At 38.7% G+C, this 27,671-nt stretch overlaps 2 protein-coding genes across 5 annotated transcripts in view; both read right to left on the bottom strand.

Moving 5' to 3' along the window:
- ZC3H13 (zinc finger CCCH-type containing 13) overlaps nucleotides 1-2,536 on the bottom strand; it is a 114,395-nt gene extending 111,859 nt beyond the window's left edge. For 2 of the 4 annotated variants that reach the window (XM_081083010.1, XM_081083006.1), the window contains exon 1: nucleotides 2,149-2,536. The gene's annotated coding sequence lies outside the window, so the exon portion shown is untranslated. The remainder of the gene's footprint in view (nucleotides 1-2,148) is intronic. The other 2 variants (XM_081083009.1, XM_081083007.1) reach the window with 1 other exon arrangement.
- A 1,408-nt stretch (nucleotides 2,537-3,944) lies between these two features.
- CPB2 (carboxypeptidase B2) overlaps nucleotides 3,945-27,671 on the bottom strand; it is a gene marked incomplete at both ends in the record, with an annotated part of 60,283 nt that continues 36,556 nt past the window's right edge. The window contains 4 exons of the mRNA XM_081083915.1: nucleotides 3,945-4,129; nucleotides 9,045-9,132; nucleotides 10,972-11,174; nucleotides 25,480-25,573. Of these exons, the coding sequence (XP_080940041.1) occupies nucleotides 3,945-4,129; nucleotides 9,045-9,132; nucleotides 10,972-11,174; nucleotides 25,480-25,573 (570 nt within the window). The remainder of the gene's footprint in view (nucleotides 4,130-9,044; nucleotides 9,133-10,971; nucleotides 11,175-25,479; nucleotides 25,574-27,671) is intronic.

The raw sequence follows: 27,671 nt of genomic DNA on the forward strand, positions 1-27,671 counted from the left end.
CAGTTCTAGTATGCTCTCTTCAATCCTTAACTACATCTTTTTGAGGTCTCATCTTCCAGTAGCAAAAATGAAAGCATAATCTGATAAGCAGCAGCATAATATTAGCAAATCGTCAAATAATTAAACAATTAAAACTACATAAATGTACTAACTGGTAGTAGAATAAATCCCTATCTACTGCAGTTCTAAAATAAAAAGGGTTATGTTAAATATTAGGTCTCTTCACATTTATATTTCATATTTTTGAAAGAAAAAATTGAGATTTATTTGATGCATAGTCTGGTACAATTTTTTAAAAAGAACTTTCTAAAACAATCTTGCACATCACTTATATGCAAAGAGACTAAAACAATTCCAAACTGAATTGTGAACAGAAGTGACCAAACTAGATCTTGCTATCCACACAAACATCATGCAGCCAAAGAGTAAGTTGGGATCATAGTACTGGTCTAGTGTTGTCTCATTGGACATAATTTACCACTGGCCAGCCTCCAAATTCCCATACAGAACAAAACAAAAACAAAAACAAAAACAAAAAAACAACACAAAAAAGAAGTGACCAAACTAACCTGACTACACAGGTATGAACAAGGCAATAAAACTGCTGCACTGTGCAGAAAAAATAATTTGTTAAAAAGACTATGCACAGAAAAATCCCTTTCTGGTAACTAAAGAGAAGTAAATAGAACTGCAAAATACAAAACAAACAAACAAAAACACAAAGAAAAGAATAAAAGGCACTTTATATATCAACACAAGTTAGCGTTTCAACTGCTACTAAGTATCTGCTGAAACAGTTCTAACTCTATATGACAAGGAGAGAGGTTTGGGGGAGATGGGGAAAGTAATGAGCACTGAAAACCATTTCTTCAAATACCTGTAAGTTAAACAACTTTGCTTTCTATATGTAAAAGCAATGCATATTATAATACAAAGTAACACTGATAATTTGTTCCAGAGTTAAAATAACACCCGCCCGCCCGCAGGTTTACAGATATGGAAATTGGATGGATTTGCATATCTTAAAATATGCAATCAATGTTCATTTCAAATCACCAATAATTAGGAAGCCAGTAAAAGTCATGCATTTGATAAAACTGGATCCTACCAGATCCAATCTTAGTTTCCCCTGAAACTATTTTTACAGACACAATTTGCTAAGTACCTGCATCAACATTCAGTATCTTGTTGAAATTGTTATGTTACAATCTAAATACTTCATTAAGAAATTGTAAATTATTTGAAAATCTATAGATTTTGACCACAAAATTCTCCAAAATACTTTCGCTTAGGTACTAAAGACAGTAATTTCAAATATTACAGAACGAGACTGCTAATTATGCCTGGATTGTACTGCATAAATATATTTAGATTTACTGCAACAGTATCATGAACTTTGAAAACTTGAGGTGTGAAGATCTTTTCTAAATTTTGTAAATTATTTTTTTCACAAGACCAAAAACCTGAAGAGATTGCATATGCCCATAATTTTCAAAGTAGTTCAAATTATCTGAAAACCTCGCAAAATAACTGAATAGCTTGACACTCCACTCCACAGACAAGATCCTACCAATATCATTTAATATCAACTCCAAATAATCCTGCAGCCACATGAAGTATTTTGCCATACATCAGATAACGCCAAACACCAGGCCCTCTCCTTTCATTCTTCCGGGTTTCTGCCATGTAGTTGCTAAAACTGCCCCCCTAGGGAATGTGATGATCAAGTAGCACTCAACTCCGAGGGCTACGTCGTTAAGGTCCCAGTGCCGGGAAGTAAGACCAAATACAACCAAAGGAAGACACTTTCCCCCAGTAAGCCTGGAATGCGTAAAGAAAAGGGGGGGGGGGGCTTCTAAATCTAAAACTATATTCCTACAGCCTTCCACTGCATTCAAAAGCGGATACCACGCAAGGGCTCCCAAGCCCACCTCAAATACGGCCCTTCGGTCTGAATCCACCTGCTCCTCAGATAAACTCACCAGGATCAGAACGAGGGCGGGAAAGGAGACCTGAGCACAGGAGCCTTTGCAGAACGGAGAGAAGGATGCTCAAGGGGCTCAAAATCGCGGCCCCGGGCCTTCCCAGCCCGGGTCCGCCCGACGCCTTCCCCCGATACCCGCACCAAAGCACACAATTCAAGCTTACCTCCTCCCCGAGCTCCCTTCGCAGGCACAGTCGGGAGGCGTCGCCGCCGCCACCGCTCTGAGGAGCAGGGGATGCGACTCTCTGTCCCCGCGCGTGGCCCCGGGAGGACAACAAGAAGGAGATGCGCGCGCGGCTCCCGGGAACCGGCCCTCGGCTGGCGAGGGGGCCCGGGGGCGGCTGAGAAGCGGAACTCGCCAGCCGCTTCGCCAGTATCAAGCGAGACTGGGACGTAGAGAGAAAAACAACAAAGAGACGCAGGGAAGTAAGAAAAGCCAACGAAAACACTTCCAGGCACCAGAAGGATCGCCTCAAAATGCCGCCGGAAGTCGAGGGTTTGCCCTGTTTCTATAGGCCGAGGCAGCTTCCGGCTGCCAAATTAGACGTCAGCACGCAGGCACCGCCCCTCCGGGGACACGCCCTCCACCGCCCCCGGAGGCGGCAGTGGGAATTGGCTGGTTTTGGTGAGAGATTCCTGGAGAGGATCTCAAATTCCCAATTAAAAATGATTTTACGCCCAGCCGGCCTGGCTCGGTGATTGAGCGTCAAACTGTGAACCAGGAAGTCAGGGTCCATTCACGGTCAGGGCACGTGCCCGGGTTGAGGGCTGGGTCCCCAGTGCGGGTGTGCAGCAGGCAGCCGATCAATGATTCTGTCCATCATTAATTCCCACGCCCCAACCCCCGTTCCTCTCTGAAATCAATCAAAATATTTTAAGAGGGAGAGTTTTGTTCTTTTATTACATTAGTTCTTAGATCTTGCAATAAGCTGTTGTAAATGTGGTAAAGGCCACATTTGTTGTCGAAAGTAAGTACATTCATTGGCTCTACAAAGTTTAATGAACGCTGAGCTGGAGCGACAGGAAACGTTTATTCTGTTATTGACACTCCACTTTCTGGGCCATGGTCTGTCTATTCCTGTGGCGCGAACGGAAGCACGGCTGTGTTTTTAAATGCACAAGCAGAATTTGTTGAAAATTAAAGCAAAAATATTTAATGTATTTCTGGCAACCTTTTTTTTTTCATGTTTAGGGTCTAATCATTTGCATTAAACTAGTTATTAAAATTACTTGAAGTGGTTATGTTAGGGGCAGAAATAGACTATTGGGAACTAGCTATAGTTATAAAAAATATTAATCATGCTCTGTTAACTATGATTTTTCTATTCTGATGAGAGAAAGCACATTTTAACCTGGCTGAAAGATGTAGTTCCTGGGATATGAGAGCCTACATCAGAATGCAGTTCATTTTCCTTCTTCCAGAACTACCTATTATGGAAAAATTAAACAATTTAGTCCTAGTCCCTGGACGACCCCCAAACCCACATGGCCTGTAACCATTATGCCTTGCCTACTTTCCTACATAATCTTTGTCCCTCTACCCAATATAAGCAGCTGGCTTGTGGGGAGGGGCAGAGCAGATTTTTGTGGATGACCTGCTGCTCTCCCTCTCCCATGCTGCCAGCTTTATTGGAATAAACACTCATATATGATTCAACCCTGTCTCTTCTCAATTAGCTCAAGTAGTGACAAGCAGCCAGGGCCCATTGGTTGTCCGGTTACAGTTAGTCAAACATCATGAATCAAAGAAAAAAACTCAGTACCTAGCTTCTTACAAGTTAAACAAAAGGGGAAAATGTGAATTTATTTATTACACTTATTTTGTTCTCTGACAAAACCAAGGAATAAGAAAACCTTTTACCAAAACTATTGATAAAACTTAAAAAAGAAACTGGTACAATGATTTGGTCTTGGAATTGGTAAATTAAAATGTGAGAACAGAGTGTAAAAATCAAGAGCATTAAGCATTCCTGATGGCATGCCAAGCTATTTTAGAGACAGCAGCAAGAGCTTCTCTGCAAGTAGGTTTGATGAAATGCTTTGGCAGCAAGAATCCATATTTGCCTGTATCTCGAAGTTCAATTGTAAAGGAATATTTGATGCCCAAGTCATAGATCCAGTCATCTGGACCTCCAGGAGCTAGATCTATAAGAAGAAAAATAAATTACTTTTCAAAATACAGATGTTTCAAATTAACTAACAAAATGTGTTTTTTCCCTAAAAATGAAAATTGCTTTGCATTTTTCTGATTAGTAAGTAATATACATTGTTGGTAAAAACAATGGAGATTGATGGAAAACAGGTTAAGGAAGAAAATTAGAATTATCCATAACTTTACCAAGAAGAGATAATCACCATTAATGTCTTAGTGCCTTTTTTTTTTGTAGTGAAGGCTATAACCAAAAAAAAAAAAATTTAACTTAATTTTTAAAATTTTCTAAGTTAATATTTTTTCTACATACATAAGATCATTCTATACATTCTGTTTTGTAACATTTCTAAACATGATATCTGTCGTGACCAGTTTTATGTATTGATGAGCTCAAATAATGTTTAACTCATAGCATTGCACTGTAAAGCTGGATGTAAATTAATTTAAATACCTATTTTTTAAAAAAAATATATTTTATTGATTTTTTTACAGAGAGGAAGGGAGAGAGACAGAGAGTCAGAAACATTGATGAGAGAGAAACATCGATCAGCCGCCTCCTGCACACCTCCTACTGGGAATGTGCCCGCAACCAAGTACATGCCCTTTGACCGGAATCGAACCCGGGACCCCTCAGTCCACAGGCCCATGCTCTATCCACTGAGCCAAACTGGTTACAGCTTAAATACCTATTTGAGACCTTTAGATTTTTCTAATTTCTAAGTAATATAAACAACGTTACAATGAACAACCTTGTTTATACATAACTGCTTCTTTGTTCTTTAGAATATTATTTCCTAGAAGTAGATTGCTAGCATAAGGGTATGTACTTTTTACAATTATTCTACATGTTGTCAAATAGTTTCAAAAGGTTCACCAATTTATACCTGCACTAGCAAGGTATGAATATGCCCACTTCTCCCTCCCACATTATCCATGAAATTTTGCATTTATTGCAATTTTATGGGTGAAAAAATAATATCAAATCGTCTTGCTTTATGTTTTTTTTATTACCAGTGAATTGAATGTTTTGTTTGATACATTTATTGTCTATGTTTATATATATATTTTATTAATTCTTACTCATTTCTATTTTGTTCAATTTATAGATTGTTTATAAAAGCAACATTGGTGTTATCCTTGTGTAATATGGGGAGAAGTTTTTCTTCTTATTTGGTTATTTAGCTTTCAACTTGGTTTATGACTGGATTTTTATATAAAAATATTTTCACTATCTGGAATTTATTTTGGAGAAAAATACGTTAGTAATCCAATTATTTTTCTAGGTAACATCAGGTTTCTCAACCCTATTAATTGAATAATCTAACATTCTTAACTGGTTAGAAATGCTTTGTTTATGAAATACTACATCTCCTTGTATATTTGAGGTTTCTAATGTATTTTAATATTTGGTTGGGGTGAAGTCTCTCTCATTAGTCTTATTTTTCGGAATTCTACAAGCTCTTCTACTAAATGTATTCTTTCAAATGAAGTTCAAAATCATTTTAGTGTTAATTGGGATTTATGCACTAATTAATTTAGAACAACTGACACATTTTTTACATTAATTTCCCACCAAAAAACATGGCAGATTTCTCCTTTTGTTCATCTTCTTTTATGTACACCAGTAAAATTTTCTAGGTTTTTAACATATATAGATTATATGGATTTGTGTGTGTACATGCATATATACATTTAAAAATGAATCCACATATATGTATGTACCTATATGTAATATGTATGCATGTATATATATGTACATATATAGAGGAAGTAGGATCTTTTTTTTATTGCTTAAAGTATTACAAAGGGTATTACATATGTGTCCATTTTATCCCCCTGCCCTAGACAGTCCCCTAGCCTCCCCTATCCCTCAGTGTCTTATGTCCATTGGTTATGCTTATAGGCATGCATACAAGTCCTTTAGTTGATCTCTTACCCCCCTACCTCCTGCCCCCCAACCCTCCCCGGCCTTCCCGCTGCAGTTTGACAGTCTGTTTGAGGCAGCTCTGCCTCTGTATCTATTATTGTTCAAAAGTTTATAATGGTCTCTATTATCCATGAATGAGTGAGATCATGTGGTATTTTTCCTTCATTGACTGGCTTATTTCACTTAGCATAATGCTCTCCAGTTCCATCCATGACGTTGCAAATGGTAAGAGTTCCTTCTTTTTTACAGCAGCATAGTATTCCATCGTGTAGATGTACCACAGTTTTCTAATCCATTCATCTACTGATGGGCACTTAGGCTGTTTCCAGATCTTAGCTATGGTGAATTGTGCTGCTATGAACATAGGGGTGCATATATCCTTTCTAATTGGTGTTTCTGGTTTCTTGGGATATATTCCTAGAAGTGGGATCACAGGGTCAAATGGGAGTTCCATTTTCAGTTTTTTAAGGAAACTCCATACTGTCTTCCATAGTGGCTGCATAGGATCTTTTTTTCATTTTATTTTCTACCTGATTATTTTTGGTATATAAGAAATTTGTAGAGTTGTTTATATTTAGTTCATAGTCAGAAACCTTACTCAACTTTTTAATTGTTACTAATATTTTTTAAAAATATTTTATTGATTTTTTTACAGAGAGGAAGGAAGAAAGATAGAGAATTAGAAACATCAATCAGCTGCCTCCTGCACACCCTCTACTGGGGATGTGCCTGCAACCAAGGTACATGCCCTTGGCTGGAATCGAACCTGGGACCCTTCAGTCTGCAGGCTGACACTCTATCCACTGAGCCAAACGTGTTAGGGCTGTTACTAATATTTTTTGTGAATTTTCTACTGTTTTCCATGTAGACAACCATCCTATGTAATAAAAGGCTAATATGCAAATCAACTGAAGGGCAGAATGACCAGTCTCTATGATGCACACTAACCACCAGGGGGCAGACACTCAATTCAGGAGCTGCCCCCTGGTGGTCAGTGCACTCCCACAAGGGGAGCCCTGCTCAGCCAGAAGCTGGGCTCAGGGCTGATGAACGCAGCAGCAGTGGCAGGAGCCTCCCCCACCTCCACAGCAATGCTAAGGATATCCGACTGCCAGTTTAGGCCCAACAGCCTCCGAGGTCTCCCGGACTTGGAGAGGGCGCAGGCCAGGCTGAGGGACCCCCTCTCTCCAGTGCATGAATTTCATGCACTGGGCCTCTAGTATAATATACAAAGTGATCATTTTTGCTTCTTTCTAATACTTACACTTGAATTAATACAAAGGCGTTTACTGAAACATTGTTTTAATATTGAAAAATATTCATCAACAGTGGATTAATTGTTATTCATTCAGCAAATATTTCTGACAGCCATTATCAATATTTGCTGTTTATTCTAACCATTCTCCTATGCTTACATACACATACACATAGATGTGTCCTGAATAAATGAATGAATGAAAGAATGAATGAATGAGTGGAGATGGACTGATTTCATCATAACAGGAAGTTTGCTCTATAAGTTCCTCTAGCCCTGAGGCACTGTGGTCATGCTTTGGGGAACATTAGTAGAGAAGAGGATAAGAATCAAGAAAGCTCTGAATTGTGAAAGGAAGTTGTGGGGTTTTTCTGTGACAGAGCAGGGACCCAAGTCAGATAACGCAGCAGTAAATGGATCAGTGACACAAGAGACAGCGATACCGCATGGCCTCAGTTTTTTCTGAGACAGTTTTGGGTTGCTGAGAAGGAAGGGGAAATTTCCTGTCTGGACTTTCTATTAATAGGGCATCTGGTGTGATTACTGCTATGCATGTGTTTTTTATAGCCCTGTAGATCATACCTATTTACATGCTATTTCCTCTACCGGGTTTTCCCTCACATCTTTGTTTGGAAGCCACGTATCAGGTAGGTCTCCCAGAATGTCAGCTACAGAGAGAGACCTTCCAAAGAACGATACCCAAATAGCCTCTCTCTCCTGCAGTCATTCTCAAACCCATAAGCCTATTTTATTGTCTTTACTCATCAATGGAATTGTACTATATTTTACTATTTAATTGCTTATATCAACAATGGAAAAATTTTTATGTAAAGGACCAGATAGTAAATATTTTAGGCATTATGGCCAGCATAGTCTATGTCACAACTACTCAACTTTAGTGTCATGAAATTATCATAGACCACAGACAAATGAATGATTGACACTGAAATTTGAATTTCATATACTTTTCAAAGGTCTCAAAATCTTGTTCTTCTTTTGTTTTGTTTTTTAATCATTAAAAAAACTGAAAAATAATTTTTAGCTTTCCGGCTATACAAAAACAAGCAGTGGGCTGATATGACCTGCGGGTCATGATTTGCTGATTCTTGGTTACAGGTTTATTTTCTGTTCCTCTTCTCTAATCTGCCCCTCCAGCTTCAAAAAAGTAAAATAATTGTCTGTTATCCCACTGTACCTACAAAGGAATCCCTCAACAAATATTTAGAATATTTGTTAAGAGTTTGCCACATACATATTCTCGTCACTGTGATAGAAACCAAAGACATTCAACTATAGTGTACTATACTCTAGGGCACAGACTGTCACTAAAAGGCAACTAGTGTAATGGTTATACACTAGATGTGTACAGTATTCAACCTGCACAACCTTACAGGGTGGCCTTGGACTGCTTACATATTCTTTTCACCCTTTATTACCTTCTCTGCTTCACTCAACTAGTGTGATGCCATTTCTATAATCCCTACTCTAGAGCAATGAGCACATTTCCTAAATAGAATTTTGTCTTCTTTTTAAATATTCACTTGTTAATATAGCTTGTTCAGTGCTGTCATAGCTATTATGCTTCCATTTGTAATTGTTATAATCCAATTGTTTTACATGTGACCTTGTTTAAAGATTCCATTTAGGAAAATTAAATCTATACAGAAAAACCAAACACAGATTTTTAAAAATATCTCAGTTTTCTAAGATCTTAAGAAACACTTACATAAACTTTCCGAGCCACTGCCATATGTATATCTGGTATCTTTACTAATATTCTCAATAGCCTGGGCTGCTTCACTGGCCAGTAGATACTGAAATCAATAGAATATGAAATTTCAGTTAATGTAAAACTTTAAAACAGGACAGGTGGAAGTTTCTAAAAAATTCAATCATATATTAATTGACTCAGACTACATACATGAATAAATATAGAGTAGGATGGCAGTGGTCAGGAGCTGGGGGTGGGAGGAATGGGGGGATGTTGGTCAAAGGATACAAACTTCCAATTATAAGATGAAATAGTCTTGGGGATCTAATATACAGCATGGTGACTATAGTTAACAATATTGTCTATATACCTGAAAGTTGCATAAAGAGTAGATCTTACATGTTCTCACCACAAAAGAAAAAAATGTAGTTATGTGAGATGATAGATGTATTAACTCACTTTTTTGTGGTAATCATTTCACATATATGTGTGTCAAATCATCACATTTTACACCTTAAACTTACATAATTTTATATGTCAGTTATGTCTCAATAAATTTGGAAAAACTGTATGTATGAAAAAATCTGCTTTTACCCAAAGGTAAATCAAGAAGGATAAATTAACTTCAAAAAAATCTGTTTTGCTTTATGGAAATCACAATTGAGTGACTCTAACCGTAAACTCTTATAATACCTTGAAAATTGTGTTTAACTTGAAGAAAAAAATAATTCTCATCAGCCTTTTATAGGAATTTATTAACTTTATAAAATGAAGTATAACTATATTTCAAAGGCAAACAACTTGAGGCTATCCTATTCCTAGATAAAATTATCACCAAACTTTAAATCCAAGTTCTCTAAATAATATTATACCTAAGTGTGCCTGATTCCCTTCTCATCCTTCTCAGAAACTTTATTTTAGTCTTGAGTAAAATGTCTAGTAACTCCCTAAGACTCATCCAATAAAAAAGTATCTGTTTTTTGGTTATGAAGCAAGATCATAAGTCCCATGTGCCCCTATATTTGTTTCTAGCGTACCCAGATCTTTTCTGAAGTTGGATGGTGCTCACTGTCACTCTCTTGAATAACCCAGAGGAATATCAGTGGGTACGATGCTGTGCCATTCCTTTATTGAAAATAAAAATGTGAATGGAACCCCATTGTCTATAGAATGAAATGTAAATTTATTCTGGCTTTCAAATAAGCTGACCTTATCTTCACAAGCTGACCTCACCTACTTTCTGATGGTATCACCTTTCACTTTGGCACTCTCACAATCCCCTGAACATACTTCTTGTGGGAAACACCATCTTCTCAGCTTGGAATGTCTTCCGTTCCCTGTCCATATATAGAAATCCCATCTTTCAATATTTGGCTGAAATTGTATCTGTTCCTTGGCATCATAGCATGTTATCATTCCCTTTACTTATACTGTATTGTCCACTACATTCCAAAAAAGGGGGAGGGGCTGCTCTTGCCTCAACACTGCAATTGGAGATGCTTTCAATAGGACCCTTTGGAGTTAGAGATGTCAGCATGCAACCAATTCCTAATGCTGATACCAAATCGATGAGTGTTGTGCTGAGACTTGATCTGTGGTGGCTATTATAGAAAGCTAGTGACCACAAAGCAGATGCATAATTCCTAAGACTCTCATCCTGGTCCTTGCTCATATGGCTTCACATGTAACTCACATCCAGGTGGAATGGTTCCCTCTTGACCTTCAAGGAGTGTGATATTTTTCTTAGAAAGCCCATCAGCTGGACTGAAGGTCATATCCTCAGTGTAAGACCCCCGTGCTTTACAGTCATGCAATGAACTTTCCCCCCTGGGTTACTCCTCGTAGAGTTAGGCCAAAACCCTAGAGGAGTTTTTAATTCTTGAAACTAAATATTATTTTATTTCTGAAATGCTAATGATAAAAATAATTAAGCAGCACTTACCAGTTCCTCATGGTCTTTGCTTCTGCTTCTGTTGTAAGAATATGGAAACACTATCTTCTGGGAGTATGAATGCATTGTGATATAAGCTTTAATAGGATTGATATTTCTTCTCAAGAAATTAGCCACTGCCTTCACTTCTGGTTCTGACTCAGGGAAAAGGCCACAGTAGATTTCCGAGCATGAGAAACTTGATGCACCCTTCTCTGTTGTGAAATTGATAGACTGAAATTATATTATATTCTATTGTAATTTGTGATTTCCCTTAAAAAGTATTCTCCTACTATCTATGGTGTAACATTTTTAGAAATGGATTAGATAGAGCTCTGTAAAGAGTATACTTATGATATCCACTAAATTGTTTATGTCCCGTTAGAAGTTGATTATTCACATGCCCTATAGCAGACCTCTAACAGTTGCTGCCTGGGGGCAACCATCTTGCAACCTTGAGAAAGTCTATTTGAGTCTCAGAAATGTTCACCCTTTCTCCCAACTCCTGCTTATGTGAGAACAATAAACCCCATTTTCTTTAATCCATTGTAAGTTTATTGTTTATGTTGTTTAAAAATTGCTAATTAACAGAGCCCATAAAAGAAAAGACTCATTTGGGAACTCAGAATATACAAGTCTGCTTTCAGTGTTACTTCTAAGTTGCTAAAGTGGCTTAGTAAATAAAATGTGATGGTGATATTTGGTGCCAGAGTAATGTTTACTCATTCCTTTGAAAGAGTGTAGCATATATTACTTCGAATGGTAGCCTGCCCCCCAACACTTTTCCTTTCTGTCCCTAATTCATAGGGATGGATCCCCAGGGAGCCACCCCTGACTGAAAAATTACTCCCCTCTGGAAATAGCTGATTATGTCTGAATTGAGTCCTTAACTCGTGTCCTGAAAATCTGAATTCCCCCACTGATAAATTGAAATCAAGATGAAAATACTACTTTCAGTATAGTTGCTCTTTTGAACAAAGAAGATAACACCGCCAGCTGACACCCACAGAACACATGCTGTATATCAGGAACTCTACAAAGATCTACACAAAATATTTTATTTAAGCCTCAGAGCAACCCTGTGAAGCAAATGCTGTTGTTTTAGGAGATGCAATTTGGGCACTCTTGTTGGTAACCATCCTTTACAATAAGATCTATGTTACATATTGTTAATCACCCAATTACTTGATTCTAATCTTGGCTTTAGGTAATTTTTTTTACCTATCCATACTTCAATTTCCTTATCTGTTAAATGGAAAAAAAATACATTAAATGAGTATTTAATGAGGATCCCATGAGTTAATGCATATAACGTGTTTTACACAGTGCCTGGCAAATACTAAGTATTTACTGTTTCTTGTCGTAGTCATCATCATTATCATTATCATCACTTGTACTGGGACCCAAAACAGCCAGTCTGCATCACAGAGATGAGATGGGGAGAGAAAGGACTCATTGAGCCCCCTACACTGCTCCAGGCCCAGTTCTAGTCTGTTTCTGAGTCCCAGCTGCATCGTTGTCCTTGGGTTCCTTGCGCCACTCCATTAACCTTACAGAGCTTGTCTTTCTTATTTAAGCTTGTTCTGCTTTCTTCCTGTTATTTGCAACAGAAACAACCTTAATGTTCTTTTTCCCACAAGGAAATGTTGTGCTAAACACCCAACGCCTTTCCAAGTATTTTATTTGTTTTAATTTTTAACCAATAATGTGAATGGACAAACCAGTTTTGAGAGTTTGGCCAACTTTGAATACTCCTGGTCTTTTTTTCCTGATATATATTTCTAAAGAATAGAGATTGTGCAGGGTTGGTAAAAAGTTAATTTACAGTTGTTTATATGGAAAATAATTGATAAATAATAATAAACTGTGTTCCATGTATTCATATAATCTACTTTTAAAAAGTTATCTTTATTGTTGAAAATGTTACAGATGTTCCTTTTACCCCATCGACCCTCTCCACCCTGCGTCCGCTCCCTACCCCACCATGTACATCGGGGGTAGACGTAGGAGCGGACATGAAAGAGTCGGAGAGGCTTGTCCTTATATAAATCCTCAGACCAGAGCTGTTTAATAGAAATATACTGTCAGTCATATATTTAAGTTTTCAAGTAATCACTTTTAAAAAATAAACAGGTGAAACTAATTTCAATAATACAGCTTATTTAACACAATATTACAAAGCATTATCATTTCTAACATAACCAATATAAATATTATTCATGAGATATTTTGTTACTTTTTTCACACTAAGACTTCAAAATCTGGTGCGCATTTTACATTCACTGCACATCTCAATTAAACAAGCCACATTTTAAGTGCTAAATGGCCATATGTGACTAGTGGCGACTGTAATGGACAGTGAAGCTTCAGATTCTCATTCTGTGACTCATTCTAGAGATGTCAAACATTTTAGTGGAAAGAGACAGGCAGTCAGGAAACTTGAGTTTGAGACTGCTTTTCCATTAAGCAGGCATGACAATCTGAATAAGCTGCTTGGTCTTTGTGCTTCATCTGTGCCAAGAGGTACCTGGTCTACCAGGTCCCTTCAAGTTCAAACATTATTTGCTTTGTAGGCAAAGAATCAAGAAATATCAGGAGAGGCAAATTCATAGAGACATAAAATACATTAGAAATACCAGGAGCTGAGAGAGCAGGGAATGAGGAGATATTGCTTAATGATTACAGAGTTTTTGTTTAGGATGATGAAAGTTTTGAAATGAATATAGGTGATGGTTCAACTAGATTGTGAATGTACTTAACATTGCTGAATTGTACACTTAAATGGTTAAAATGACAAATTTTATGTTATATATATTTTACTACAATAAAAAATAATTGAGAGACACTACCATCGCATAGAAAGAGAAATAATGGATTTTTTAAAAGTGCATACCCATTGCAAAAACTTTGTAATTTAACTTACCATTTGAGAAAATGAGTGGATCTGTCTTAGGAAGTTTGAGAACAGAGGTTTTCACAAAATTCCCCATGTTATAGACTGAATTCTTCCCCTCCCCCCCTCCCCAATTTATGTTTGAATTCTAATCCACAATGTGCTGTGTTTGCAAATAGGGCCTTTAAGAAAGTAATTAAGTTTTAATGAAGTCATAGAGATAAGTCTTGATCTAATATGGTTGGTGTCCTAATAAGAATAGAGAGGGAGAGAGAGAGAGAGAGAAATGATGCACAACACAGATAAAAGGCCATGGGAGAACATAATGAGAAAGTAGCCATTTGCAAGCCAAAAGGGAGAGGTCTTGGGAAAAACTCATCCTTCTGATATCTTGATCTTGGACTTCCAGTCTTTCTCTTGTTTAAGCCACCCAGTCTGTGACATTTTGCTATGACATTCCTAGCAGAATAAGGTATCCTCAACTTCATTCCCATCTCTAACATACAGACAATTTTAGTACAGAAGAAGGGTAAAATAAACATAAAATGAATAAGTAGGCTTGATATGTCATTTCCTATTAATAAATGAGGTGCTCTAATAGATCCTTTAGTATCATAAAGGCACATTCTAGTTGTAGGGACAAGGAACACAGAAGATTTAATTCTTCTTTCTCACTGGCTTACTTGGAACTCTCTCTTGTCTATATGCATGGTGCTTCTGTTTCTGTTTTTAATTCTTGTGATATGTAATAATATATGGCAACATAATATAATATAGCAACATGCCTAAGAAGGGTCTGAGATATTTCTTTTTGGCAATAACAATATATTTTGACCACTTTGCTACTTAAATTAGGTAATATTGGTTTCACCATGGAAGTATTAAGTAAAATAGAGCATCAAAAGAGCTTAAAGATAAAATAAGAAGTTCCAAAAGGGAATATATAACTGAAGGGTGATTGTCAGACATCCAAGAATTTCAATAAGCCCTGGCTAGTGTGGCTCAGTTGGTTGGGCATCATCCCATGCACCAAAAGGTTGTGGGCTCCATCCCCAATCCCCAGTAGGGGGTATGCAGGAGGCAGCCCATCGGTGTTATGCTCTCACATCTATGTTTCTCTCTCTCTCCCTCTTCCTTCCTCTCTCTCTCTAAAATTCAATAAATTACAAAGCCTGGCTTTGTATCCCATATCTGCCACTTTTTAGCTCCATGATCTCCAGCAAGGGACTTAACCTTTTAAAGTCTGGGATTCTCCATTCATGATATTTTGATAATGAAATCTAGGAGATACACTATGTAAACTGCTCCACACTTAGTAACTGTCAGCCCTATTTATTCAGCTTTATTTTATACTAGAGGCCTGGTGTACAACATTCATGCATGGGTAGTGGGGCGGACCCTCAGCCTGGCCTGTGCCCTCTCGCAGTCTAGGACCTCTCAGGGGATGTCCAACTGCTGCGGAGGCAGGAGAGGCTCCTGCCACTGCCGTTGTGCTGGCCAGTTGTGAGTCTGGCTTCTGGCTGAGCGGTGCTCCCCCTGTGGGAGCACACTGAGCACAAGGGGCTGCTCCTGCATTGAGCTTCTTGCCCTCTGGTGGTCAGTGTGCATCAGAGTGACCAGTCGTTCCGCCATTTGGTTGATTTGCATATTAGAGTTTTATTATATAGGACTAGTGACTCAGTGCATGGATTCGTGCACACTGAAAGGAAATTAATTAGAAGGTGGCTGGTGGCACGGGACTGGGCGAGATGGGCCAGACATGCCCTGGAGCCAACCTCCCAGGGTCCCTCCCCAGCAACTGCTGAGTGAGCAGGGTACCTCTGGCAGGTGGGGTCCCTCTGCCTGGCCTGCGGGGATGCGGTCAAAACCGGCTCTCGGACATTCCCCGAGGGGTCCTGGAGTGCGAGAGGGCACTCTGCAAAGTTGCTGTCATACAGGGTGTGGAATGCAAATGCAAGTGTGCAGTAAACCAGATTCAGGTCCAACAGTGCCCCTGCAACAACATATCCTACAGCTGAATGTCGAATTGTGCAGCCCCGCAAGGAATCGGTCTTCCTCCTCTCTGGTTTTGGGGTGCATCACACCCTAGAACTGATGCTGCCAAGTCACTGCAACTTGGCAGCTCCTGCGTTGAGCATCTGCCCCCTGGTGGTCAGTGAAATCATAGTGACTGGTCAGATGGTCAGACACTTAGAATATTAGCCTTTTATATATATCAGGGGTCCTCAAACTTTGTTTTTATTATTAATTAAATCTTTATTGTTCAGATTATTACATTTGTTCCTCTTTTTTCCTCCCATAACTCCCCTCCACCCAGTTCCCACCCCACCCTCCTCACTCACTCCCCATCCACTGTCCTCATCCATAGGTGCACGATTTTTGTCCTGTCTCTTCCCGCATCTCCCACACCCCTTTCCCCCCAACCCCCAAGAATAGCCAGTCCACTCTCTTTCTATGCCCGTGATTCTATTATAATCACCAGTTCATTCTGTTCATCAGATTATGTATTCCCTTGATTTTCAGATTTACTTGTTGATAGATGTGTATTTGTTGTTCATAATTTGTATCTTTACCTTTTTCTTCTTCTTCCTCTTCTTAAAGGATACCTTTCAGCATTTCATATAATACTGGTTTGGTGGTGATGAACTCCTTTAGCTTTTTCTTATCTGTGAAGCTCTTTATCTGACCTTCAATTCTGAATGATAGCTTTGCTGGATAAAGTAATCTTGGTTGTAGGTTCTTGGCATTCATCACTTTGAATATTTCTTGCCACTCCCTTCTGGCCTGCTGACAGTTTCTGTAGAGAAATCAGCTGACAGTCGTATGGGTACTCCCTTGTGGGTAACTGCCTTTCTTTCTCTTGCTGCTTTTAAGAGTCTCTCTTTGTCTTTTGCTCTTGGCATTTTATTTATTTATTTATTTTTTAAAAATATATTTTATTGATTTTTTACAGACAGGAAGGGAGAGAGATAGAGAGTTAGAAACATCAATGAGAGAGAAACATCAATCAGCTGCCTCCTGCACACTCCCTACTGAGGATGTGCCTGCAACCAAGGTACATGCCCCTGACCGGAATCGAACCTGGGACCCTTCAGTCCGCAGGCCGACGCTCTATCCAGTGTGTCAAACCGGTTTTGGCTGCTCTTGGCATTTTAATTATGAGTGTCTTGGTGTGGTCCTCTTTGGGTTCCTTTTGTTTGGGGTTCTCTGTGCTTCCTGGACTTGTAAGTCTATTTCTTTCACCAGGTAGGGGAAGTTTTCTGTCATTATTTCTTCAAATAGGTTTTCAATATCTTGCTCTCTCTCATCTTCTGGCACCCCTATAATTCGGATGTTGGTACACTTGAAACTGTCCCAGAGGCTCTTTACACTATCTTCGTATTTTTGGATTCTTTTTTCATTTTGCTTTTCTGGTTGGGTGTTTTTTGCTTCTTCGTGTTTCAAATCTTTGACTTGATTCTTGTGATTCTCTGGTCTGCTGTTGGGAGTCTGTATAATATCCTCTATTTCAGTCAGTGTATGCTTAATTTCTAGTTGGTCCTTTATCACAACCTCGAGGGTCTCATTAGATTTCTTAAGGATCTCACTACATTTATTGGCGGTCTCACCAGTCTTTTCGAGGGCCTCACTAAATTTATCGGCGGCTTCTAGACAGTTCTTGAAACACCTTAAAAGTGTGGTTTTGAACTCTATATCCAGCAGCTTGCTATCCAGCAAATGCCTGCGTGCAAGGCTTGGGCAGGGTGGGTCCCAGGGGATCAACAGGGCGGGCGGAGCAAGCAGTTATGGCTGCTCTCAGTCCTGCCTTCAGAGGCTCTGCTTCTCAGTGTTCCAGCAATTGCTGCAAGTACCTCAGAGAGAAAGCTGCCCTCGAGTTCCGACCGATGCCAGACAGTCCCGCTTCTCCTGTTTGAGTCTGGGTCCTCAGAGACTCGCCTGGAACTGGAGCTCAGAGCCTGAGACTCCCTCCCGATTGAAAAACGACAACCATGCCCTCAGCCGCCAGCCTGCTCTGCATGCACCTCTGCACCTTAGTATTTTACTTCTGCACCGCACCTCCTCTGAGTCTCGGTATGCTTTTCTCTTTCCTTCTAGTTGTAGAATTTCCACTCAGTCAGCCTTCCTGTGGTTCTGGGTGATGTCCGTACCGTCTTTTAGTTGTATTTTTGAAGTGGTTGTGCGAGGCAGCAATCTCCGGTGTTTACCTATGCCACCATCTTGGTTTTCTTTCAAGACCCTCTCCGAATGCCTTCTATTTCTTTCTCTTGCCTTATTGCTCTGGCTAGGACGTTCAGCACTATGCTGAATAAGAGTGGCGAGAGTGGACATCCTTGTCTTGTTCCTGATCTTAGAGGAAAAGCTTTCAGTTTTTCACCATTGAATATGATATGAGCTGAGGGTTTATCATATATGCCCTTTATTATGTTGAGGTACTTTCTTTCTATTCTGATTTTTTAATATATTTCTTTTCTTTTTTTAAAAAATTCTTTATTATTGAAAGTATTACATATTTCCCTCCACTCCCCCACTGACCCCATCCAGCCCACCCCTGTCCCCCACCCCAGGTCCTCACCACCCCATTGTCTGTGTCCATGCGCCATGCATATATGCATACAAGGTCCTTGGTTGATTACCTCCCACCCATCCACCCTCCCTCGCCTTCCCTCAGGGATTCCACACTCTGTTTCATGCTTCCTTGTCTCTGGATCTACTCCATTCATCAGTTTATTTTGTTACTGAGGTTATAGGTATAAGTGAGATTATGTGATACTTGTCTTTCTCTGACTGACTTATTTCACTTAGCATGATACTGTCCAGGTCCCTCCATGCTGTCTCAAAGGGTAAGAGAGTCTTCCTTTTTATGGTTACATAGTATTCCATGGTATAAATGTACTACAGCTTTTTTATCCACTCATCTACTGGTGGGCACTTGGGCTGTTTCCAGATCTTAGCTATTGTAAATTGTGCTGCTATGAACATAGGGGTGCATATATTCTTTCTGATTGGTGTTTTGGGTTTCTTAGGATATATTCCTAAAAGTGGGATCTCTGGGTCAAATGGCAGTTCCATATTTAATTTTTTGAGGAAACTCCATACTGTTTTTGCATAATGGCTACACCAGTCTGCATTCCCACCAGCAGAGCACTAGGGTTCCCTTTTCTCCACATACTCGCTAGCTCTTGTCATTGTTGATTTGTTGATGGTAGCCATCTGACATGTGTGAGGTGATACCTCATTGTCGTTTTAATTTGCATCTCTCTGATGATCAGTGACTGAGCATTTTTTCATATGTTTCTTGGCCATCTGTAAGTCCTATTTGGAGAAGTGTCTATTTGGGTCCTTTGCCCATTTTTTAATTGGATTATTTGTCTTCCTTCTGTTAAGTCGTATGAGTTCCTTATATATTTTGATATTAACCATTTATCAGATATATTATTGCCAAATATGTTATCCCATACAGTGGGCTCCCTTTTCATTTTGTTGATGGTTTCTTTTGCTGTGCAGGAACTTTTTATTTTTATGTAATCCCATTTGTTTATTTTCTCCTCAGTATTCCTATTGTATTGAGTGTTTTAATTATAAATGAATGTTGGACCTTATCAAATGCTTTTTCTGCATCTATTTATCAGATCATATGATTATCCTTTCTTTTGTTAATATAGTGCATTTCAGTAATTGATTTGTGTATGTTGAACCAACCTTGTGACCCTGGACTGAGCCCCAGTTAATCGTGATGTATTTTTTTTATGTACTATTATATTTGATTTGCAGTATTTTGTTTAGGATTTTGCAACTTTATAAATCAGAGATATTGGTCTGTAGTTTTCTTTTTTTGTGTTATCTTTGCAAGGTTTTGATATTAGGATTATATTGGCCTCATAAAATGTATTAAAAAAGATGGACTCTTCTTCAATTTTTTTGAAGACTTTGAAAAGGATAAGTTTTAAATTTTCATTGAATGTTTGGTAGAATTTACTAGTGAAGCCATCTGGTCCTGGACTTCTGTTTTTTTGGGGAGGTTTTGATGGTTGTTTCAATTTCCTCACTGCTGATCAGTCTATTTATATTTTCCAATTCTTCATGATTTACTAGTAGACTAGGCAGATTATATAATACTAGGAACTTATCCATTTCTTTTAGGTTATTGAATTTGGTAACATAGTCTTTCATTATATTCTAGTATGATCCTTTGTATATCTATGATGTCTGTGGTGACTTCTCTGTCATTTCTGATTTTGTTTATAAGGGTCTTTTACTTTTATTCCTTAGTGAGTCTAGCCAGGGGTTTGTCAATTTTATTCATCATTTCAAAGAAACAGCTCTTTGTTTTATTAACTTATATAGTCTTTTTATTCTCTATTTCATTCAATTCCGCTATAATTTTTATTATTTTTTAACTTCTGACTTTGGGTTGCTTTTATTCTTCTTTCTCTAGTTCTTTAACATATAATATTAGGTTGTTTACTTGGGATTTCTCTCGTTTCTCTTTTAAAAAAAATATGTTTTATTGATTTTTTACAGAGAGGAAGGGAGAAGGATAGAGAGTTAGAAACATCGATGAGAGAGAGAAACATTGATCAGCTACCTCCTGCACACTCCCTACTGGGTATGTGCCTGCAAATAAGGTACATGCCCTTGACCGGAATCAAACCTGGGACCCTTGAGTCCGCAGACCGACACTCTATACACTGAGCCAAACCGGTTAGGGCTTGTTTCTTGAAATAGGCCTATAATTATATAATGCTTTCACTGCATCCCAGAAGTTTTAATGTGTTGTATTATCATTCTCATTTGTCTCACTATATCTTTTGATCTCATCTTTTATTTCTTCTTTGACTCAGTCATTTTTTAGTAGTATGTTGTTTAATCTTTACGGATATGTGTTTTTTTATTTCCTTTTTTGCAGTTGATTTCTAATTTCAAGGCATCGTGGTTGGTATAATTTCAATTTTCTTGAATTTGTTAATGCTAATTTTGTGACCTAACATATGGTCTATCCTTAAGAATGTTCCATGTACACTGGAGAAGAATGTATAATCTGATGTTTTGGGATGAAAGTTTCTGTAAATGTCAATTATGTCCATTTGGTCTAGTCAGTTAAGGCCCATATTTCTTTATTGATTTTCTGTTTGATTGATCTGTCTAGAGCTGTCAAATGAGTATTAAGGTCTCCAACTATGATTGCGTTTTGATCTGTTTCTTCCTTTAGTTCTGTGAGTAATTGTTTTATATATTTCAGTGCTCTCTGGTTGAGTGTATATATATTAAGAAGTGGTATGTTTTCTTTTTTCTTTTTTTAATATATTTTATTGATTTTTTACAGAGAGGAAGGGAGAGGGATAGAGAGTTAGAAACATCGATGAGAGAGAAACATTGATCAGCTGCCTCCTGCACACCCCCTACTGGGGATGTGGCCGCAACCAAGGTACATGCCCTTGACTGGAATCGAACCTGGGACCTTTCAGTCCGCAGGCCGACGCTCTATCCACTGAGCCAAACCGGTTAGGGCGTGTTATGTTTTCTTGATGTAGAGTCCCCTTTGTCATTATAAGGTGTCTGTCTTTGTCTACTGTTATCTTGAAATCTATTTTGTCAGATATAAGTATGATTACACCTGCTTTTTTGTGGGTGTTACTTGCTTGTAGAATCATTTTCCATTCTTTTAGCTTGAATCTACCTTTGTCTTTGCAGCTTAGAGGTGTCTCTTGTAGGCAGCGTATGGTTGGATTTTGTTTTTGATCCACACGGCTATTCTGTTTCTCTTTATTGGTTGAACACAGACCATTTACATTTAGGGTAATTATTGATGTATGAGGATTTCCTATAGCCATTTTATCTTTTGTTTTCTGGTAGCTCTGTACCTCCATTGTTTCTTTTCCTTTATGTTTCTATATGTTGTTTTTGCTTGGTGGTGTTTCATATTTCTTTCCTCTGTTTCCTTTTTTTTAAAGCTATGTGTACTGGTTTGGAGATTTTTCTGTGTGGTTACCATTAGGTTTATAAATAATAAACTTGAATATATACTATAGGTTTTTTTTTTCTTTTGAGTGAGTCTGATCTTCATCTTCCTTTACTAGTTCAGATCTTTACCCACACCCCTTTTATGTTTTTGTTGTCACAAATTATCCCTGTTTATGCTGTAAGTATTTTGGTGATCTTATTTGTAGTGTTGTGACCTTATTTTCTTTGTCTGAGGTAGAATAACTCCCTTGAGTATTTCCTGCAATGGAGATTTTCTGGTGATAAAATCCTTCAACTTCTGTATATCTTGGAGTGACTTTATTTCTCCTTCATGGTTAAAGGATAATTTTGCTGGGTATATTATTTGTGTCTGGTAATTTATCTCTTTTTGATGTCTGAATATTTGGTTCCATTCTCTTATAGTGGCTTATAGTGTTTCTGTTGAGAAGTTAGATGAAATTCTGATGGGTTTTCCTTTGTAGTCATTTCCTTCTTTCCCTGGCTGCTTTGAGAATTTTTTCTTTGTCATTAATTTTTGATAGTTTTAATACAAAGTGCCTTGGAGAAGGCCTCTTTAGATTGAGGTAACTAGGTGTTCTGTTTACTTCTTGGATCCTGGGATCTAATTCATTCCATAGTTTTGGGGAGTTCTCATTTACTATTTGTTTGAATAGATTCTCTGTTCCCTGCCTATACTTCTACAATTGCTTTTTCTGATGGAATCAGATAATTCTTGAGCTCTTTCATTTTTCTTTATGCCCAACTATCTCTTCTCTCCTCTGTGTCATTTATAGATTCCTATCTTCATTATCACTAATTCTTTCCTCCATCTGATTGCCTCTGTTTTCAATGCTCAGTAATTCACTCTTTTAAAAAATATATATATTTTTATTGATTTCAGAGAGGAAGGGAGAGGGAGAGAGAGATTGAAACATCAATGATGAGTCAGAATCATTGATTGGCTGCCTCCTGCATGCCCCCTACTGGGGATCAAGCCTGCAACTCAGGCATGTGCCCTTGACCAGAATCAAACCTGGGCCCTTCAGCCTGCAGGCCAACACTCCATCCACTGAACCAAACCAGCTAGGACTCAGTAGTTCACTCTTAATCTCCTTGATTGCATGCTTCGTTTCTAAGATTTCTGATTGGTTCTTTTTTAAAGTTTCAATCTCTTTGGTAAAGTACTTGTTTTGTCCACTGATTTGTTTTCTGAGTGCATTGAATTGCTTGTCGGTATTTTCTTGCATCTTGTTGAATATTTTCAGAACTGCAATGTTGAAATCTCCATCATTTATATCACATTTCTATGTGTTCCAGCCTGCTTTCTGGGGATTTTTCTTTTTTTTTTTTTTTTTGCTAATCACCCTTGTTACCATGGTTATTCATAGTATTTGCTGTTCTCCTTTGCTTAGACATCTATATCTGTCTACTAGAGGCCCGGTGCATGAATTTTGCACCAGTGGGGACCCTCGGCCTGGCCTGTCGGATCGGGCCAAAACCGGCTCTCAGACCTCCCCTGAGGGGTCCTGGATTGTGAGAGGGTGCAGGCCAGGCCGAGGGACCATACTGGTGCATGATTGGTGCTGGGGAGGGACATGGGAGATTGGCCAGACAGAGAGAGACCGCAGGAGGGCTCCAGGGCATGTCTTGCCCATCTCGCTCAGTCCCGATTGGCTAGACCCCAGCAGCAAGCTAACCTAGCAGTTGAGCATCTTCCCCCTGGTGGTCAGTGCACATCAAGCGACTGGTTGACTGGTCGACTGTAGCCCCCTGGTGGTCAGTGCACATTGTAGTGAGCTGTTGAGCAGCCTTATCATATCATTAGCATGTTATGCTTTGATTGGTTGAACAGCCAACCAGCTGACCGGACACTTAGCATATTAGGCTTTTATTATCTAGGAATATTAATGGCTGATAGCAGCTTTCTCTGAACAGGTCCTTCTATGATTTTTCCAGTAGATGGCGCTGAATTGCAAGATTTTTTTTAGCTCTGTGGTCTCCCAGTTTTGACCTCCAGGGCTTCCATAAGACAGTTCAGCTGTGCTGCTTACTTATGGGCAGGGTTTGTTTTGTCCCTACGATAATGGTGACCCCTGACCTCCATTGGGTCCCACCCCAAACATCCCATGTGGAGATCAGTCACAGAGGGAAACAGCGGTTTTACTGCAATAGCTCTTGGTTTACAGATAATATGCTCCTCGACCTGACTCCAAGGGCAACAGAAGGTGAATTTTGAGAGCTCAAATGGTAGTAGTGTTCTGTGGTTCTGTTTTTTTTTTTGTCTGAAACAGTACTGTGTAGCCTGACAGTGGAGAGCCACATGGCAGAACCCCATGCTCTGTCAGGCATCTGTTGGCTCAGTCACTGTTCCATCCACTCACTGCTTGCCCTGCTGAACTGTCCCCTACAGCTCTCTGTTCCTCCTGGCCCAAGAAAGTGCCTGCTTCTGCTGTTTTCCTCCTCTCTCCAGGCCGGGCCTTGAGGTCCCGCTGCAGGGTTGCATCTGTGGGCCATCGGTGCTTTCCTCCCTTCTCATATCCCCATTTATTCCTGGTTGCCCACCTTTAAATCTTTCAATGCGCGAATCTCTCAGGCATGCCTCTGTATGGAGCAGGGAATTCTTTGTTGAATTATAGTTGGTAAACTTGTTATAATTTCAGGGGGAGAGGCCATTTCTCTGACATCTATCTGTGTAGTTTTAATTTATAACTGTTTCTTAAATGTAGTGGCTATGAAATATAATGGGAACTAACACCTACTTCCCTGAGAACAGTCCTCACCACAGACAATATTCTTGAATGCCTAAATCAATATTCACTGAGTTCCTTAACTCATCCAAATCAAGGAATGATAAACTCCCACTGTGCTAGACATAAGTTTATCTTTATAATATTCATGAAAGTAAGAACATGTTAAGAAAGTGAAGAGTTAACGCAAAAGAAAATGCTTTCAAACACTGTAGAGGTAAACATTTAACTATGCAATTAAAAATAAGAGATACCCACCTGACTCTGGTCTCTGCTATCATAGGAATGAAATTATTTGTTTATTAAACAGGAAATTTAATAGTCACTTCCTTATTATTCTAGAAAAATAGAATTTTAAAATTTTGAAGCTAGATGGGACTTAAAGAACTGGTCTAACTCCCTTCTTTTACAGATGAGGAAACAGCACAAAGGAGAGGGTAAGCCAGCGGTTCTCAACCTGTGGGTCGCGGCCCCTTTGGGGGTCGAACGACCCTTTCACAGGGGTCGCCTAAGACCATCGGAAAACACATATATAATTACATATTGTTTTGTGATTAATCACTATGTTTTAATTATGTTCAATTTGTAACAATGAAAATACATCCTGCATAACGATTCATAACAGTAGCAAAATTACAATTATGAAGTAGCAACGAAAATAATTTTGTTGTTGGGGGACACCACAACATGAGGAACTGTATTAAAGGGTCGCGGCATTAGGAAGGTTGAGAACTACTGGGTTAAGAGAATTTGCTGACTCTAGTTAATATTCACAGCACCACTCTTAACTAAAAAGTTTATTATTTAAATTATTTCCTGATTCAGAAAGACCCGCTATCTTTGAATTAATGCACCTTTCTTTATGAATATCACGTTTCTAATGAAGAAACATTACCTAAAATGAAACAAACAACCTACCACACCAGTGTTTGGATGCAAAGTTCCTGTTCAGATCTGTTCCAGTGCAAGGATTGTTTTCATGAACAGAACGGTTCTTTCTCCACATTCGATTCTAGTAAACAAGATACAGATAACCGGTGTGGCCATGTTTGTGGTTTAAGGAAAGACATGACTTTTTAAAATATATATATATTTTTATTGATTTCAGAGGAAGGGAGGAGAGAGAGATAGAAACATCAATAATGAGAGAGAATCATTGATTGGCTGCCTCCTGCATGCCCAACACTGGGAATTGAGCCCAAAACCTGGGTATATGTCTGGGTTGTGGGAATCGAACCATAACCTCCTGGTTCACAGGTGCACGCTCAACCACTGAGACATGCTGGCTGGGCAAGACATGACTTTTAATGCCTAAGTGGCCAGGCTATATTTCTCTCCTGCAATCCCATCACTTCATCCTGTCACTTTCTTCACGGCATTCTTTTTGCACAGCTCCTGTTTCTATCTAGGTCTCAATCACATTAACTCAAACTATTTTAGTTTAAACCGAACAAAATAATAATATCTGATTAAGTTTGACCTAGAGGAATAATATTGTCATTTGGTTTTGCTAGGCTCTTATTGGCCTTTTTGTTTAGTCTTATTCCTTTAAAGTAATGTTATGCATTGTTGAGTTCTTTCTAAGAAAAGTAAAATAACTGTGTTTCAAATTAAAACTATGAGTCATGAGTTTCTTGCTTTCTTTCTTTTTTTTGGATGGCACCAAGTTTGACTTTTTTTTTTTTAATTCTTTGTTAGTTAAGGTATTACAAATGTGTCCTCATTCCCCTATTAAACCCTAACCCCCCCCCCCCGCGCCCCCCCCCCCCACTCATGCTCTCATCCCCCTGTTGTCCATGTCCATTGGTTTGGCTTATATGCACGCATACAAGTCCTTTGGTTGATCCCTTCCCTTGCCCCCTTCCTCCCCTACTTTCCCTCTGGGGATTAATAGTCTGATCGCTGTTTCTCTGTCTTTGGATCTGTCCCTGTTCATCAGTCTATGTTGTTCTCTATATTCCACAAATGAGTGAAATCATGAGGTATTTATCTTTCTCTGACTGGCTTATTTCACTTAGCATAATGCTCTCCAGTTCCATCCATGCTGTTGCAAAAGGCGAGAGTTCCTTCTTTTTTTAAAATAAAAATATATTTGACATTTAACATTGCATAAATTTAAGGTGTACAACATGTTGATTTGATACATTTATATATTATGATATGATTACCATTGTAGGGATAGTTAGTACCTCTATTACATCACATATAATTTCTTTTTTGTGGTGGGAATAATCAATATTTAGTCTCTCAGCAAGTTTGAAGATTTTAATACAATACTGTTGAGTCTTGAGTTTCAGTGCTTTTTAAAACTGAATTCAACATTTTCTAAAAGCTACAGGAACTAGAGCTGGAAGACTCGTGATGGCTCCTTTGGTTGTACTGTTCTGACTCTGGTTTGTAAACATAAATCAAATCCCCCACTGTATTCCTGAGGTAAACTAGAAGATTTGATCATGTAAATAGTTGCACAGCCTTTAGTTCTAAGGTGATGTGGCACTGTTTTCCCCTACTCTCACCAACCCTTCTACCAAGCCTCCCATTCTGCTTCCAAACCTTGGCCTGTGGTTTGGTAGCAACACTTTCTGTGGAGAAATTAGGTTCTTGAACTGCAGGAAGTACTATTTGGCAGAGTTCAGACACAAAGGACAACTGAAAAGTGGAAACATCTAAAGGGTGGCTAAATTCCACTGTGATTCCGGTGAAGGCATACATTTATTATAACATCAACATCTAGATGTGATCACTTATTGAACATTAAATTAGTATTATGTGCTATGCTAGGCATTTCTCATTTATTTAGTTTAGGATTTGCCCACCCCCACCTGCAAACTTTTATTCTTGGTATTCCTCTTAATTGAGTTGATTTTCCCACCAATCTCCATTCTGATCTCTTCTGCATAAATTACCTCCAACATGAAATTATTCCTGTGTAATCCCATATGTTTCTAATCCCTGCACTTTTCTCATTTCCTGTAGTGTTTACATGTGCTACTCAGGTAGATTTCTCTTAACTGACATATGCTCAGTTATGTTTTATGTGCCCCTCATTAAATTAGAAAGGAATGTACTTCATAGTGCTTGAGTAATTTTACATGAATCATGATACTTAT

Source organism: Myotis nattereri (genome assembly GCF_964212035.1).
Source record: "Myotis nattereri genome assembly, chromosome: 2".
NCBI lineage: Eukaryota > Metazoa > Chordata > Mammalia > Chiroptera > Vespertilionidae > Myotis > Myotis nattereri.